We start from the raw sequence: 17,544 nt of genomic DNA on the forward strand, positions 1-17,544 counted from the left end.
GTTCTGGTGAACGTAATCCATTTTACGGGCTATTTCCAGAATTTATAGAAGCCCATTACACTTCCAAGGCAATAGTAATCGCAGTAAGTGAAAGAAAGTTTTTGTCACAACACACAACCTCTCTCGGTTTGGGGCATGAGAAAGATATAAAGCTGGCTTAAACAGGAAAAGGGAACAACAGGAGGACAGATTTAGTCCACTGGGCAACATACAAAATGTTGTAAATGATCCGTTCCTGTTTCCTGTAATGGATCTATTCCATGACCACAAGAACTTAACTTTATCTGTTATCAAGAAATCAAAGTGTAACACTTCCCAACTGCTCTAAAACAGTAGTGTTAGGCAAAAAAATAGCATAATAATTAAGCAGTTAAAGGAATTGCTAAAGCTGCTAGTAAAACTTCCACACCAAAACAGTTTTTTTGGGCAATAAGATTAAGCCTTTACACTGTCTGCCAGATATCATCTGCTTGCCCAATGTAACTACTACCTTTAGCCACCCATTATTTATCTATAATTCCAGATATTCACAAACCTTTATAAGCACAGAAGACGTCTCCTATCCTGGTGTGCTTACAGTCCATCTGAACTGAGGAACTGAGGGCCAACTCATAACAGCAAGAAATGAGTAGCTTAGGGATGCAACGCAGAAAGACTTTATTTATTCCTGTAGGCTGGAGCCTTGCTTGCACTGTGCGTAATTTACTGTGTTAATCATTACAAGAAGTAGCGTGTGACTCACAGGAGGCAAAAACCTGATTTGATCCTCATTTGTGGTGATTATGCTCATAGCCATTTGTCACAAAAGTCTTTCAAACTTATTTATGCTGACTTAGGCATCATATGTCAGTTGTGAAGGGTCTGAGATATGTGAAAGTTCCTAACCAGATTTCTAAAAGCTCTGCAAGCAGCTTGGATTTTTAGGGACAATTACTTCTCTTCCTCCAATTTGGACAATGGCTGCAGCAACAAAACTTAAGCACTGGAGTACAGCAAAATTCCTAGAAGGAGAGGTAGCCTCCTGAACAGGATTAATGGAACTTGCAGCGAGTATCTCCATGAGCAAGTCAAGAGGATGGACTTAGAGAACATTACCTGCACCACAGACGTTGCTGGAATTCACACTTTTGCCCTCTAGTAAACATGAGGAAGAGTAAATGGTCTCCTATTTATTGCAGTTCATGCAGAAGTAGTTACCATGGACTTCTTCCATTCACTGTAACTTTCATGTGGTTTTAGACTGTAAGTGAGCAAGTCAGGCATGCAAGTAAAGAACTAAACTACCAATGTTTAGGTCACTAAATATTTAATATAAAGAGGAAGAGGGACTGTTTGGCCCCATACAACGTGATGAGGTGATTTCATTTTCAGAATGGAAAGCACTGGAAATAAATGTTAAGATAATCAAGTTTACCTACTGCCCACATCACTGTGTCAAAGGAATCTGTTTCTTCTGTGCCCAGCTCGGTATTCTTCCAGGTGACTTGCAATCTGTTGCTCTCCAATTTTTCAACTTTGGTTGGGAAACATCTCTTTAAAAACTTTGTGCCATAAGATTCCATGTGCTCAGTTACTAAAGATGCCATTTGCTGTTCAGTAGGAAGGAAAAAAATGTTTATTCTTAGACACACAGCCTTTTTAATGTAAAACCCTCTTTTAGTTGTTTTCATGAAAAACTAGTAAACACACTGTGCATTTTGAACATTCTTTATCACTTAGTCACTATGTTGTCAACACATGATAATTTATCAAGCCTCTATGACCTGGACTCCATCCCAAGAGGCATCAACATCTGAATATTCAAATTATTTTCCAAAAAAAGTAAAATAGCATACAAATAAAATGGTTGCTTTAAAACAATGTGATGCTTATTCAAAACCAGTGCTTATTAAATTTAAGATTACCATAATTACCATTTTCTGGCAACTAGATGAGAATTGAACACTTGCATAAAACTATGCAAGAAATATGCTTCCCTGTGCCACGACACCTGTCATTTCTCTGCAAGGACTATAAATCACTAAGGTTTCCGGAAAAGTTCTACAAAAAGGAAATAATGCTTTTGTTCTAAGAGCCTATTTGAAATAATGCCACGCCACAGTCAAGTAGTAAACTGTGGCATTGACAGGTTTATCCAAAGATGTCATTGCTCTTGACTGCGGTAATTTTGGTTGCACTTTGTCAAAGGTGTTTACTACTTAAAGGATATCATCACAAAACCACTCACAAAGAACAACTACATGCAAGTTCTCAGCTTACAAAACTTTATTTTGGAAGCTGATATTAATCAATATGAAAGCAACAGCAGGGTTATCTCTCTTCAGAAACATGACACTAATCAGTTACCATCAGACTCAATATAGCTACAGACTGAACACACTTATATCGTCTCCATTAAATACTTGCTTAAATTTGAAAAATCCATTGTGCTCTTCCTGCCTACAAAGGATTAAGTTCACAAAGAAAGCCTATGGTGTTTTACAAAGTGCCACACACACACTCTTAACACTACTCCCTGCTTCTTCAAACCTCGTGCTGTTACAGGTGTAGATGATGCATGCAAACTCCAAGAAACATTCTTCTACAACGTTTTGCAAGCTCTGGTACACATACCTCTAGTTTTAAGGAAGCCACTTGAAAGTGAGAATGGCTGGCACACAACCAGGAGCTGTCACTACCTGCAGTGGTACTTGTCACTGCTGCTTTTACAGTGATATTTCCTCCTCAGAAACTGCGCTGTTACACATGAAAATTACTTTCCTACACTCTGTATGCAAATAAGTTCTTAAACACAAGCCCATAGCTTTCTCCCTCCATCAGCTTTGGCCTGTAAATGTTATGCACTACTGCAATTAAGCACTTTAAAAATATCCTAATTCATGATACCAGGAACAACTAAGCTGCATCCATTCCCATTCTGAAAACACTATTTTCAAGTGATTAACAAGACACAGTCTTCATCCTTGAGGCAGACACTTTCTAAACTTATTTGCCCAAGAAAAAAATTTGCTGGAACATTCCAAGAACCTTCCTAGTTCACTACACATATGAGTAAAACCCCAGAGCTCTCTCACTGTTATAAGAGCACAACAGAAACATTTCCTTCAAAGTAGTGTTTGCATCACATCTTGGTAGGATAGAAGATTCAAAATCACCCTTAATGTATCCTCCCTACAGGATCTAGGGACCTCTAGACAATCAGGCCATCAAAAAGACCATGCGGCCTGTAGAACTACAAGCTCACAATCAAGTAACGCCTTTACTGGATCCAGCAGCTTGCCTTTAACCTAAACCTGCCATACTACCTCCTACAGCTCCTTTAAGTAGTTATACGTTTTACACAAATCCTTTATAAAGCCTTCTTTTGTTGTTGCCTTTTCTCATTGTTATTTCTAATTGCTTTTATTCTCTGTACGGACTAATGGGTTTCTGGCCAAAACTGTTTTCTGTTTTGTCAGCACAATCATCACCACTTATACTTTTAAATAAAACTCCTCAAAAGCTTTCCCAATTTTGAAACACCTTTTTTTTTTTTCCCCTGTTCTCTGAACTTACCTGCTTGAAAGTTTTTGCTTTTAATTTCCTCCAGCTTATGGTTGATAGTGCCACTGAAATAAGCTGCTGGGTTTTTTAAACTAGTTATAACTGCCACTGTTTAGAAAGCAGTAAGGTCAGGATTTCCAGTTCTTATGTCATCACAAACTTTAAGCTTAGTGATTTATTTGTAGCCATCATAATGAACTGCACATTGAACTACTTCATCTCCAGTCCAATAAATTATTTTAAAAATCATTATCTGCAACCCCTAGAAATTCAGGGTTATTTTAAAGAGATCATCTAATGTTTTCAGCAGCGGCATAAATCCCTCCCCTGCTTCGCAATCTTGTTTTTAAGTAAGCAGGAGGAAAAAAAAAAAATAAATTTCTGAGTAGAATATCAAGAGATATGATAGGAAAACAAGAGCTAATATTTATTAGTTTTTCTTCAGAAAGTACCAGGAAATGTTTAGAGAACCAACACTTTTTCTTTAGGAGATAAGAATAATCAAATATGCTTTTTAATAAATAAATAGATGTAAGATATTCTGTATTCACCTGATCAAACCCACGAAGTGGGATACTTCTTATCATGACTGTAGTATCCAATCCAATGCCTGTTAGAAAACCAGCACACTCAAGTGAGACATCTGTGAAGCCCCAGTTAAGGAAATATAAACAATAATTTCATATAAATGCAATATGAAAGGGTAGTGTGCAAGTGAGTTTTTTACCTAGAGATGCCAAGCTCTCCTCACACAGTCAGCATCTTTAGCTTGCTTTTGTTGCACAGAACTCCAAAACCTTATAATATTTTCCTCAGATAACAATGTTTTTAAAACCCTGAGAATTTATTCTCAGCTGACTTTCATTCCCATGGTGCTACTGCATAGAAAACTATTACTATTTGATTACTGCCACAACTGCAGGGCATGAGCAATGGAATTCTGAAAAACTGAGCTTTCATAGGAAAGACAGGTATGCTACTTATAATCATAAATTGTCACATCTTTTTCAAAGGATACAGCTGGCTCCAACAACCAACCTGTTACATAAAAGGAAAAAAAGAATAAAGCAGTGGAATTAACTCCTAGATATTTTTGTACAACCAAAAAATTATTTTCTGAAGTATGTACAGTCAAAAAACTACAGAAGTGGATCTGATGTTACATGTGAAGAAAGAGCATGACTTGTCAAATCCAACAAAGACAACACTATAACACGTGGGCTTATTTTATTAAGAGAATAAAAAAAAGAACAGGCTTATAAGACATAAGGAACTGGGTTTGTATTGTAAAAAGACATTTAAACACATACTCTGAAAGACAAAGTGAAGAAAACCATGAAAAACTCAGAGGAAGTATCCAGGTTATAAGTCATCACAAACATGTCAATCGTGTTCTACGATCTTCCTTGGTTGGAAACATCTGGACTGGACACTGGCAGTTTTTTTCCCAGTCACTGCTGCTACTGATGCCTTCACAGGGCCTCTCAGCACCACCGCCTCCGAGACAGCAGGCAATACATAAACATACAGGCATGCAGCAGTCTTGTTGGAACTCAGGTGTACCTCGAAATTTCTAGAGGCACCTTAGTTATTGAATATCTATTTTTAATTATTTTTAAGAAAACTTAACACAATCAGAAGCTAAGCATGTTTAAAAATCATCATCTTCCTATCAAGTAGATTAGAACTCCCAATATAAGATTTTATTCATTGCTAAATTTAACTTTTACTTATAACTATCTGCCTTTTTATCATCTTATTTACCTGAGTTCCAAATATTTGCCCTCCCTGCCTTGTAAAGTTGGATTCTCATTTTGGCCCTGCCACATATCCCTGGAAAAGTTATTCTTCCACAATGCTGCAAGACAGAAACAACTCTAATACTTGGAAAGCTCTTTATAAACAGTCTATCCTATGCTAAAAGAGCAGAGAAAAAACAGCAGGTGGGAAACTGGCTAGTGGCCTTTACCTCACCCTAAATCAACCTGCACCATCTCCTATTTCCAACAGAGATGCTTTTAAACTTCCAGAAAGTACAGGCATGGGGGCTGCTGCTCTGCAAACCCCAGGGATTGCAGAGTCAGTACAACATGCGTTTTCTCACAAAAGACCCTAGATAACATCTACCTATCCTGTAATAAAAACATACAACCTCTGAAGGTGTACAGAGAACAGGCTGAGCTGAAGAGATTAAAATCTGCAAGTCTGGGGTTTCTGTTTGGGAAACAATGTAACACAGCGGGGAAACACATTTTTTTCTGGCATTAGGGCATCTGATTCACCTGTGAATGGATCATCCCCTCATTTGGCATGTAGCTCCTGGAAAGTGCTGCAAAAAGCCACGTGCTGCCCAAAAAGAAATATCTACTGGAGATCCACAGGGAACAGAATGCGAATATCTGTAATTCAGGCGTATGTTTGCTCCTCTTTTTCAAAAATAAATGCCAGCTGGCAGTCATTCATAGTATCAGCACCACATTATTCACCATTTCTTTTACAAAGTAGAGGGTTCCTGGGCATTTTCGGTGTCTAATAGCAAAGTTAAGAAAGCAGCCCATAGCCTCATTCACACCTGCTCAATCTCTCACACATTCTGAACACATTGCAAAGCATCTTTTATAATTCGCTCTGCCAAAACCTTTCATCTCAGTAGCAAGAATTTCTTCACCATGTTTGTATATCTAAGGGACTTCTAAGTTGTTAATGGTTTGCCTTTTTTTTCTTCTTAAATATGAATAACTGCAGGACTGACAGTTCGATAACCCCCAGGCATGTAATTTGTAGCTGAGATATGTACGTATGGAGAGGGAGTGGAAAAAAAAAAAGAGTAAGTACAACACAGCCCAGACTGAAAACAAAAGGTGTTAAACTGAACCTTGGGAATATTTATAATAGAAACAAATCTGACAGAAACAAACCTTTAACAATTCCCTTCTTCATTTGCTAGGACACAGCCTGACAAAGCACAGAAATGCTACTGTAGCCCCTGCAGGCTTATTTTGACTAAATCTCAGGAATGCAACATATAAACACCAGACTCCCACATTACACTGTTACAACTTGCATTAGCAGCAACTGGACAAAAGCCACATTTTCACAGAAACCTGTCACAGGGATAAATCTTATGTTTAGGTTTTTTTGGGGGGTGGCATCGGTTTTTGTTTTTTCTCTATTAGAAAAAGAGAATTTCCTTATATAAATCATGCTTTCAAAATTCAAATGTGACCGATATACTAAAAGAGACAGAAAAGTTACTTTCCTTTTTAAACTGTACCGAGGAGCCTTATTTATCTATTTGATGTTTAGTTCAGATCAGTGCACTTTTTGTATTAGCAACATGAATGGCAGCTCTGTTTTCTTTCAAAGCATCAGTATTATAGTTTCAAGTTTCTTTTTCTTATACAATATATACTCTGCTTTTTCTAGAATTGTTCAATAGAGAAAAAAAAATAGTATTATCTAACTTTCATGTTAGCAAATATGCATTTCCTATCATAATTATTTGCATCAGGAAATTGCACCATAGTGCAACACTGATTCAGTATGTTACCGTGTTGTGTGCTGTAAAAAACAGACTACAGCATTTTAATATTTCCACCAAAACCAATCTGTTAGTATTTCAGTTAGACAATAGCTCCCAAAGTATAAGAAAAGGCAAAACTAACCCAACTGTCTCATCATATTTTCTTTTGTTGTCAGAACTGCTACCACGTAGCAGAACATAAAATTACATTGGGTTTTCTATCCTAATTAAAGCGCAATTTCACCTACACCTCTGGCAAGGAACATGGACAGCACAGCCTTCGTTTAAGTTTATGCTGCCCTCTTGTGACTTCCATGTACAATTGCTACCGCAAGCAAGTCATCACCACTGAATATAATGAAAATTTGTATTTAATTTGATTTTAGAAGGGAGATTCATAAGAGGGGGAGAGGAGGAAGTCTGTTATTACAGCTGCTAATAAAGATTGGTAAAGAATGTTGATGCATGACAAAACAAATTCTCAGAAGAAAAAGAGAAGGATAGAAAAACAGATGTACAAAAGGCAATTTTGAACAGTTTTCACCTTGCCATACAGAAGTACGAATGCAAGCATCTTTTAAAGCCATGGTAAAGTAACTTACGTTTTCCCAGGAGATTCTTTTAACCAGAATAGATCATCACTTGTAATTCCATACTCCAGCGCACCTGCAATCTATGATCACACAGGTAAGATCTTGAATCTATAACGTAAGCCCTGGGCAGCAAAAAGAGGTAATAGCAACTTGACTGTATTAGCTGAAGAACAGCCAGTAGGCCAAGGGGAATACACCTGGGGTTGCCAAAAACCTGACTTCAAAAGACTCTGAGCAACATGACCTGACTTCACAGGTTACTCAAGAGCTGACCCCAGCCACCTCGACCAGAACACTGAACCACTTCCAACCAGAATTATCTTAAGCAACATCAACACACCAAATTGATGCAAAAAATTTTCTACAGAAGTGTTTTGCTGAAAAGTGTGCGCTAAAGATATTTTTCACATAACCCAAGTACAAAAATCCCTGGTGTGCTACTTCATATTTACATTCTTTCTCCTCCTAACATTCATTATTATCCGAAACAAAACCAGTAAGGCCATCGGAGTTGTTATATGTCAAGGCAACTTACATGCGTAGGATATTTTGGTCTTCCTCCAGTAGCAATGACTATTTTTTCTGCAGTAACAATAGTCTACAATCAAAAATACAAAATCAAAATAAAGCATTTGAAATCTTTTTATCTGTCTTCAGATTTTATCCATGTACAAATGAATGATAAAGGAGAGAGCTGGCACCACAATCTGTTATTGATATGACATAATAATCAGCAATGAATTAAAAAAAAGATGGAGATAAAATAAACTATTACATGCAGGAATTTCTCCTATACCTTCTCTATCAGTTTTTGTTTCAATATTAAGCTTATAACTGTACCTGTACCAGACAAGATTCTGATGACTATTTGGAAGCAACAGTTGTGGACAAAATGCATCTTTTTAAAATCAATTTTTGCTTAGGACAAAACACACAGACATCACCAGCAGGTAAATTCTGTCTCTAAGGCCTGGAGTTAAGCTACCTCAAAAGTGGTATATTTTCAGAAAATGCTAGGAGTCTACCCCAAAAAACATTTGCTCTCTCAAGCCGATACTAACCAGCGATATTATGCAACTACCCTCAAAATGGTGTTAAAAATGCACAGCCTCTCATTAACTCAGCAGAAATGGCCACCACTCTGCTACGTGACCCAGTTGCTTGAAGCTGTGCATTCAGTATAATTGCCTCCCACACATTATTTTGTATTAAAAAGCTAATCACACATACAACTCACTTGAAGGACGAAAATATCTCAGACTGATCCAATGCTCACAGCAATAAGGAGATGCTGATCCTTCTTACACCTCAGTAAGCATCTATCAAAGCTCTATGATTCTAACCAAAAGAAATCTTTTGTCTCATTATTTCTTCTGCAGAGAAAATATAGTGGCATGTAACTGATGAGTTAGAGGCTGTGGGCTCAGCAGGCAGCAGTCAAGTCCATAAACTTCTTCTCTAGGCAGAAAATGCAAGTCTTTCTCCCCAAAACAGTACCAAATACATAGAGCAATCTGCAAAAGTACCATCTAGTTGCTAGTGACCTAAAAACCAGTACACGAAGACCTGAAACGTTGGAAGTGAATGATACTGCAGAAATCAGCACAGTAGCTCACCTCTTTACCTGCTTTTGTTAAACCACGGACTGTATACGGATCAGAAAAACTCCCTTTCATGTTGAAATATTTCACCTTCCTGTTTAGAAGAAAAGAGCAACATAAATGCATGCTTAATGAAGAAGAGGAACGAAATACAATCAACTACTTCTTCCATGTCTGAAGTGCTAAAAAGGACAGGAAACAGGTACAGAAAGGTAAAAGGAAGAAAGTATCTAATTTAATAGCATCGTTCGCAGCTCTGTCACACAATTTAGTCACTTAATTCTTGTCTCACGGGTAGCTGCTCTATACAGAGTACCTAACATTGTACCATGCTTTGGAATCAGTTCATTGACCAAAGAAACATTTTCCACTAGCCATAGCATTACTATTACTATCTATAACATCTCTAATACAATGCTCATTTAAGAGTGTACAAAAGTGACTCAGCAGGAGTCACAAGACTAGTACCTGTTAAATTATCTGTTAATATAACTTCTCTATAAAAGGAAATGCATGCTAAAAAAATGGGAACCATTTCTGCACTTAAAGTCAAAAATCAGCTGCTCTAGTATGGTGTGAACTGTGGGGTTTGTATGGCATATAAATTTTGGTGGACAAGCTTGAAATTATCTTGAGAAACGCTGAGTACTTCATAACAGTGCAAACTATCTCCAGATTCCATGATCACACATTGTTAGGAAGCTATCACGTACGGTCACTTTCAGCCACTATTTCCCAAAAAACAAAAAGAAGAGGATGGGGGTGGAAAATAATCACATTGGCAAGGGCAGTTATAGTCCTGAGCAGAAAGGACTTACAAACTCAAAACACTAGCTCTAATGCAAAACTCCAAAGGCAATTCAGCAGTTCTACAAGGAGAAGAGTTCCTTGACTGTAGGAAAATGAACTTCTAAGTCTTACTCACTTGTCTTGCAGTTGCACTCTGTGTCCCCAGTTCAAGGATTTCACGTAATTCTGAACAGCTTGTGCCATCACAGACCTGTGTCGAAACAAGAAATTGAACATGAAGCTATCACATTACAAATTCAGATTACACAACTCAGAGATACAGGCAATTGCTACAAATTAGCAATGTTCTACAGTTCTTTTTGTTATAAAAGTTATCAGGTCCAAATTAACATATCTATCCTGAAAAAAAAAGTAATACAGATTTATGTTTTAAACAAGGTACAGTACAAAAAGCTTCAGGCAAAATTTACTTCCCTAACTGTCCCTAAATAAATACCAACTGGGAAAAGTTGTTAGACATTTGCAGCACGTAAGTGTGGATATGGGCTATAATATTTACCAGGTATGATGAACAGGTTGGGCTATATTCCAGCCATAGTGTTGGGCATCTTTAATGGCACTCCCTAAAAGAGCTGCTTGATGCATAAGCTTTTTAGGAATGCAGCCAACATTCACACAAGTTCCACCAAGTCCCCATTTGGTTCCTTGGGAAAAAACCACAGAAAAAAACCCAAACATAAATGCAACAGGATAGTGTAACTTAATGCAGTTGGATTAGAGAATTAGATTGTTCATGCAATTAGTTTAAAAGTTCTGAAACACACAGTTTATTGCCTCCTACAGATCAGTTTCTTCACCATGAGAGTGGTGAGGCAGTGGAACAGGTTGCCCAGGGAAGCTGTGGCTGCCCCATCCCTGGAGGTGTTCAGGGCCAGGTTGGATGGGCCTTGGGCAGCCTGGTCCAGTGGGAGGTGTCCCTGCCCATGGCAGGGGAGTTGGAACTGGATGATCTTAAAAATCTATTCCAACCCAAACTATTCTATGATTCTATGTTTCTTGGAGCTCTGAAGATAAAGTTACTACTATTCACATTTGCTACTTTGCATTTGCAGATCTTATTTTACGTACTGCACATGAAGAGCCTCAACGTGATGCAATTCATAATTTTTAGAAGCTGCAAATGACATTTTGACAAAGACAATATTTAAGCCCAAAATCTACTACAAATAGTAGCATCGAACACTGCTGAAACCTTAACGTGCAGGGGAAGGAGGCAGAGCTGCAACATCGCTGGAAGGAATGAACAGTACAGCCAGCTGAGCTTAAGGACTTTTACTACAAGCCAAGCAGGCAGTGTGGCTTTGGCCACTTTGCTGCCTGGAGCAATTTGTTCACCTAGGCAATCGTTTCACACACACGTGCAAATATTATCCTGGTATTTCTCTTCCATACCTTGTGGAGAAGGTTCCACATAATCCAAAACGGCCACTTTCCTTCCAAACTGAGCAGCTTTAAACAAAAAGCAAGACATAGTACTTAGAGGAGGGAGAAACACACAGATAAAAATTTTTAGTGGCGCAGGTACAGATAAAGAGCACAGAAGATGTCGGCTGCTGATTTTTACTGCCTAACTCAAGATGCCAGGCTAAGGACCCAGACTGCACATGTAGTCAGCAGATTCTCCAGGAGGCATTTAGTAACCCAGACTAGAGCCTCCTGCATCCATTGACCCTAAAAATACAGTTTAACCCCAAATTAGATGTTTAAGAACCTTCTAGGTTGTCGATCATGTTACACTGAGTTACAAAGGGGCAAAGTTCTCTACAGCAGTTGAACAGCTCTTGAAAACAGTCTGAAGGGACCATACTTTTAAATAAGAAACAGTATAATTTTAAAAAATACAGTACCTATGGAGGCACTCAGTATTTCACAATAGCAGTGAAATAAAAGCTTATTAGATTCTTCCATGACAAAAGATGAAATACTTTTTAAATGGTTAATGGAATGCCAGACGAAATCATGCCAGAGGTGTGATTATTGTGTGGATTAACTCTATGGAGCTGAGTTAAGGATTAATGTGCATGGACTGAAGTATACTATGCTTCTTAAAGAGACTTAGTATTATCAATAACACTCCTCTTAGCTTTCAAAAATACCAGTTAAGTTAACCCAAAACTTTTGCTAGTTATTTATAATTACTAACCTTCTTTTGCACAAGCAAGGCCTCCAGACCCTCCACCAATTACCAGAAGATCATACTCATTCTTTCCTGTGAAGAGGACGTGAGAAAAGAAGAGAAACAGGCAAAGCAGATGTTAGAGGTACATACATATACAGGTAAATACAAAAAGTAGGCTATTTTTTAACAATTCATTATTGGCAAGTTTGGTTTTCTTTACTTTATTAGACCACTGTGTGCTTTCAGTGTCCCAAAGCATTCTTCAAAAACTGCTAACCTATCTCGACTGCTTTTGTGACAGAAATACAAAAAATAAGGCGATCTGAAAGAATCATGGAATGGTTTGGGTTGGAAGGGACCTCAAAGCCCATCCAGTCCCACCCCTGCCATGGGCAGGGGCACCTCCCACTGGGCCAGGGGCTCTAAACCCCATCCAGCCTGGCCTTGAACCCCTCCAGGGATGGGGCAGCCACTTCTTTAGGCAACCTGGGCCTCCCCACCCTCATAGTGAAGAAATTCTTCCTAAGATCCAATTTAAATCTCCCCTCTTTCCGCTTAAAACCACTGCCTCTCGTCCTAACCCCTGCTCTCCCTGACCCAGAGCCCCTCCCCAGCTCTCCTAAAGCCCCTTTCAGTCCTGGCAGCTGCTCTGAGGTCTCCCCGCAGCCTTCTCTTCTCCAGGCTGGATCCCCTCACCCCGTCCTCGCACGGGAGCTGCTCCAACAGGTCAGGTTTTCACCCAGCGCCCGCAGCGGCTCTTTCTCCGTGCCCAGACGCCGCTAACCGAGCTCCAGCGCAGCCCCACAGCAGCGAGGCTCCAGCGGGGTCACCTCACCGGCCCCGCCAAGCCTCCCTCGGCGGGGTGAGGAGAGAACAGCTCCCCGCGAAGGCAGCCGGTACCTGAGAGGCCTCGCACCACGCGGCGCAGCGTCGGCAGCCGCCTCCGCCACGGCGCCGCCATCTTGAGCGGCAGGGGGCCTCCGCGCCACGGCGCCGCCATCTTGTACGGCAAGGGGCCTTGGCGCCACAGCGCCGCCATGCTGTACGGCAAGGGGCCTCCGCGGCCTCCAAACGCCTCCGCCACGGCGCCGCCATCTTGTACGGCAAAGGGGCCTCCGCGCCCGGCCAGGCCCCTGCGAGGTGGCCGATCAGCGCCTGAGCAGCGGCGGCGGCACCGGGGGCTGCGAAGCTGCGTTGTGAGGGGGCGGGAGCGGACGCTGGCGCTAGAGGAGCGCGTCTGCGTTAAAATCAGACCCATTGGAAGGGGAGAAACACCCTCCGCTTTGCCCGAGTGTCTTCCCCAGCAGCTGCTGCTGTAAAGGGGGCTCGGGGAAGGCGTTTCGGACCCAGAGGAACGCGAGGAGCGCCCCGATCCCTCCCCGGGGCTCGGAGCCCTTTCGGCCCTCGGACACAGCCCGCCCCGGCGACAGAACCCTCGGAGCCGGGCAGGGGGTCTCGGGGCTGGGGGGGGATGTGGGGTTCCCGAGGCTCGGAGGGGTTGGGATGGGGCTGGGAGCCTCTCCGGGACCCGAACCACCCGCACCGAGCGCTGTGAGCGCTGCTGCACGGGCCCCTCTGCGTGCGGGGGTGACACCAGAGCGGGGGTGACACCAGCGCAGCATGGAACTTCTCACAGCACAGGTGACACCAGCGCAGCACAGAGCCCTCTGCATGCACGAGTGACACCAGCACAGCACGGACACCTCTCCATGCACAAGTGACGCCAATAAAGCACAGATCCTTCTGCGTGCACAAGTGACACCAGCTCAGCATGGACCCCTCTGCATGCAGGGGTAACGTCAGCTCAGCATGGACCCCTCTGCGTGCAGGGGTGACACGAGCGCAGCACAGACACCTCTGCACAACACAGGTGACACCAGCACAGCATTGACACTTCTGCACTGATTGGACCCCTCTACAGCATGGACACCTCTGCGTGCACGAGTGACACCAGCGCAGCACAGACACTTCTGCATGCAGGGGTGACACCAGGTCTGCATGGACCCCTCTGTGTGTAGGGGTAACATCAGCTCAGCATGGACCCCTCTGCATGCAGGAGTGACACCAGAGCTGCATGGACCCCTCTGCATGCAGGGGTGACACCAGCGCAGCACAGACACCTCTCACAACACAGGTGACACCAGCACAGCATTGACACCTCTGCACTGATCGGACCCCTCTACAGCATGGACACCTCTGCATGTATGGGTGACACCAGCACAGCACGGACACCTCTGTGCAGCATGGACACCTCTGCATGTATGGGTGACACCAGCACAGCACGGACACCTCTGTGCAGCACAGACCCCTCTGCACAGCATGGACACCTGCGCAGCGCAGATGACACTTCTGCGTGGCACGGACACCTCTGCAGAGCATGGACAACACCTGCACAGCACAGACCCCTCTGCGCAGCATGGCCTGCCAGAGCTTCTCCGAAGATTCACAGCTTTCCACAGTGTTTCCCACCCCTGTGCCAGCTGATGGAACAGAAGTGGTGCTGTTGACCTCCTTCAGATGGAGTTGTGAGAGTTATTAATGCCCAGAATGTGTTCTGGCAGCCTAAGGTCAAAGACTTCAAAGTAGTGATGAACCAATGCCACAGGGAACGAGGGTTTCCTCGTCTAGAAGTGCTGGCTGCTGGTCTGTTCTGCAGCGCAGCAGTGACCCTGCCCTGCTCCCCGCTCTGTGCAGTGAGCCCTGTGGCATGTACACTGTTGTGGCCACATTGGCATTTGGGACAAAGAATCCACCACTTCTTGAGAAGGAGCTGGTGGCAGAACACAGTTCTAGCCTCTGGAGCGAGGCCCTGTTTCACACGGGGGCAGCATCCAACCGTCTCGTTTCAGAAAACGTCAATCACTTGGTTCACTGTTGAAGAAAAATGGCAGGAAATTAAATTACTCAAAAGATTTGTAGGACTAACGTCACCTTCTAGTGTAGGTCTGATTAATTTTTTTGCATTCTGTGAATGTCTGAAAATATGTGCAACAGGAATTTCTATCAGTTCAGTAAATGGATTGACGACTTGTCCCATATCACATCTGGGAAAAAAAGGCAACACCCCAGCTTTCTGTTGCCTCCTGCAGCACTATTCAATCGCTAAAAACACTCTTACCCACTGCAGCAGCAGTAGAAACACATGACTAGAGCCTGCTGAAAGGTAGGGATTAAAGGAACCTCAAGCATATTCAGATACTATTCATTTAGGCTTTTCAGGTATGTGCATGGAAAGTTGTTTTCACTTTTTATTTTAGCCACTATTCTGAATTAAATCAGGCAGTGCATATGCTCTTCACACAGCGTTTAGTTCGGATGTGTAGAATCAAGGGTAGCATTAAATCTCCCCAAACACAAAACAAGTTGATGTGAAGAAATTTCCCTGCAGCATTATGGTATTTTACTCATAAGAAAAGGCCTTAAATGTAGCAAAGCTGTTAATACAAAACATTACCTTTATACTGGTTGCAGTATAATAAGAGGAGTAGGCATGGCTGTTTGCTGCAGCAGCACTGAGCAGGTCTGTGCACTACACTTCAAAGATCATCCTCGGGAACCATAAACAGATTCTGATTATCAGGTGTGGTTTCTGATTTGTCTTTGGCTAATCTCTAACTTTCTACTCTCTTATTTTAGTTCTTTTGTGGTTAGCATTAAGCTAATCAGAATAATTAGTGATACACTTATTTTTACATATACATATACATATAATATATATCATAATTTCTTTTGAGAAAGCAAGTATTAAGTCCTTTAGTAGCAAATACATTCTAGTAAGGAAACATTTACACACAGCATTATGTTTCTCCAGTGAAATTTTTTTTTTTCAAAATTTAGGGTTCAAAATACTTCTTACAAGACACCTGTCAGGCTTAACATTGTGTTTCCACAGAATTGTCAGTTGTACCTAGTCATATTTGAAGTCATAAATTAACTTAATACATTAGATGCGTTTTGGCTTATTTCCAGAGGGAGATGTTTATTCAATGTACTGTATTCAATGTGGTATGAAAAGGGCAAAGGGAACACTGCTGTAATACATTTCAGAAAGGTGTATAAATCCATTCAACAAAACCAGAGGTTTTGTAAGGCATGAACTGGTTCTGTTAAGGGGCAGACTGTCTCCTTTTGCATTTATTGTAGGGAAGCTCTATTTTGTACTACTTTTTTTTATATATATATGAAATACCTTTTGTAACATTTATCAATTACTTACTTAAATTATTCCTCATGGAGACAACCAGGACCAAATATCTATACTAACTCATATTTTAGACATTTTTACTTTTCAAACACATCTTGTCCTTCCTGTTTTTCTGGCACAACTTTGTCTTCTGTTCCTAGAATAGCGACCTGGCAAGGTAGGGAAAGAGGAGAGGTTTCTTTGGGAAATACCATCTTTGGGAGACATCACAGTGTTTCCTTTTTAGTGGGTGGGGTGGGAAATAGATTCTATCAGAGGCTGCATTTTGTGGCATGACCCTATTAATAATTTACTGGAGGGTCAGTGAACAGCACTGAAGCACTGGTTGAACCAAGAGGTTTCTACAGTGAGTTAGGACTGTTTGGGTTCTTTCCATCTGTCTTGTAAATCGTTGCTTTACATTGGCTTGAAGGAATCTGTGGCAGTTTCCTTACAGTCAAACTTTGCTGTATATTTTTGCACTTTTGGTATCGGCTTTTAAGAGCTTTGCAAAATCAGTCTTCAGGAGCACTAAAAGTCAAAATGACAAGGGAAGAAAATGACTGATTTCTGTTCATGAGATCAAGCTGGTGATCAGATTTCCCTGGGAGTCTACATAGCTTACAACATTTTGTTACAATAAGACAAATATGATATCCCATTAACTATTTGTTTTAATATAAGATCTGTAAATGTATCTAAAACACATTAAAGAAAGTACACAGACCACACAGTTACTTTGAATCAAGTCATAATTTAAACTCCTTTAAAAAATGTAATTCTGTAAGAAAACCAACCATTCTACTCTATGCCAAGTGCCACAATAGGACATCTTGTTAAAAAGAATACATCCTTCAGCTAACAGTGTTTCCTCTTCTGGAAAGCTTGTGCATAGGCTCATAAACCAACAAAAAAGTTGAATCTTTCAGCTTTGTTGCTACTTCCCCCTTTGTTTGCTTTTTATTCCTGTTTTTAGACAGTTGTCTGAGAGTGAGGCTTGTTGTTGTTCAGAATTTAATCTCTGCCATTTTATTCCTTCCTTCCTTAATACAGAATATTCTGTTCACATTTTGTCCTAAATGGCTAAAGGATTGCAAGTGAGGGAAAAAACCAGCAGAAACTGATGAAGCTTCAAGTAATACAATTCTTGACTTCATTCAAATGCTTCGATG

General features: G+C 41.1%; 1 protein-coding gene across 1 annotated transcript in view; it reads right to left on the minus strand.

Moving 5' to 3' along the window:
* TXNRD2 (thioredoxin reductase 2) overlaps positions 1-13,180 on the minus strand; it is a 31,113-nt gene extending 17,933 nt beyond the window's left edge. Inside the window, exons 1-11 of the mRNA XM_069871090.1 lie at positions 13,090-13,180; positions 12,214-12,279; positions 11,463-11,519; positions 10,570-10,714; positions 10,186-10,260; positions 9,276-9,354; positions 8,195-8,257; positions 7,669-7,739; positions 4,562-4,581; positions 4,095-4,186; positions 1,415-1,589 (exon numbers count right to left, since the gene is read on the minus strand). Coding sequence (XP_069727191.1) covers positions 1,415-1,589; positions 4,095-4,186; positions 4,562-4,581; positions 7,669-7,739; positions 8,195-8,257; positions 9,276-9,354; positions 10,186-10,260; positions 10,570-10,714; positions 11,463-11,519; positions 12,214-12,279; positions 13,090-13,150 — 904 coding nt within the window. The 5' untranslated portion in view covers positions 13,151-13,180. The remainder of the gene's footprint in view (positions 1-1,414; positions 1,590-4,094; positions 4,187-4,561; positions 4,582-7,668; positions 7,740-8,194; positions 8,258-9,275; positions 9,355-10,185; positions 10,261-10,569; positions 10,715-11,462; positions 11,520-12,213; positions 12,280-13,089) is intronic.
* Between the last annotated feature and the right edge of the window lie 4,364 nt (positions 13,181-17,544).

Source organism: Phaenicophaeus curvirostris, chromosome 17 (genome assembly GCF_032191515.1).
Source record: "Phaenicophaeus curvirostris isolate KB17595 chromosome 17, BPBGC_Pcur_1.0, whole genome shotgun sequence".
NCBI lineage: Eukaryota > Metazoa > Chordata > Aves > Cuculiformes > Cuculidae > Phaenicophaeus > Phaenicophaeus curvirostris.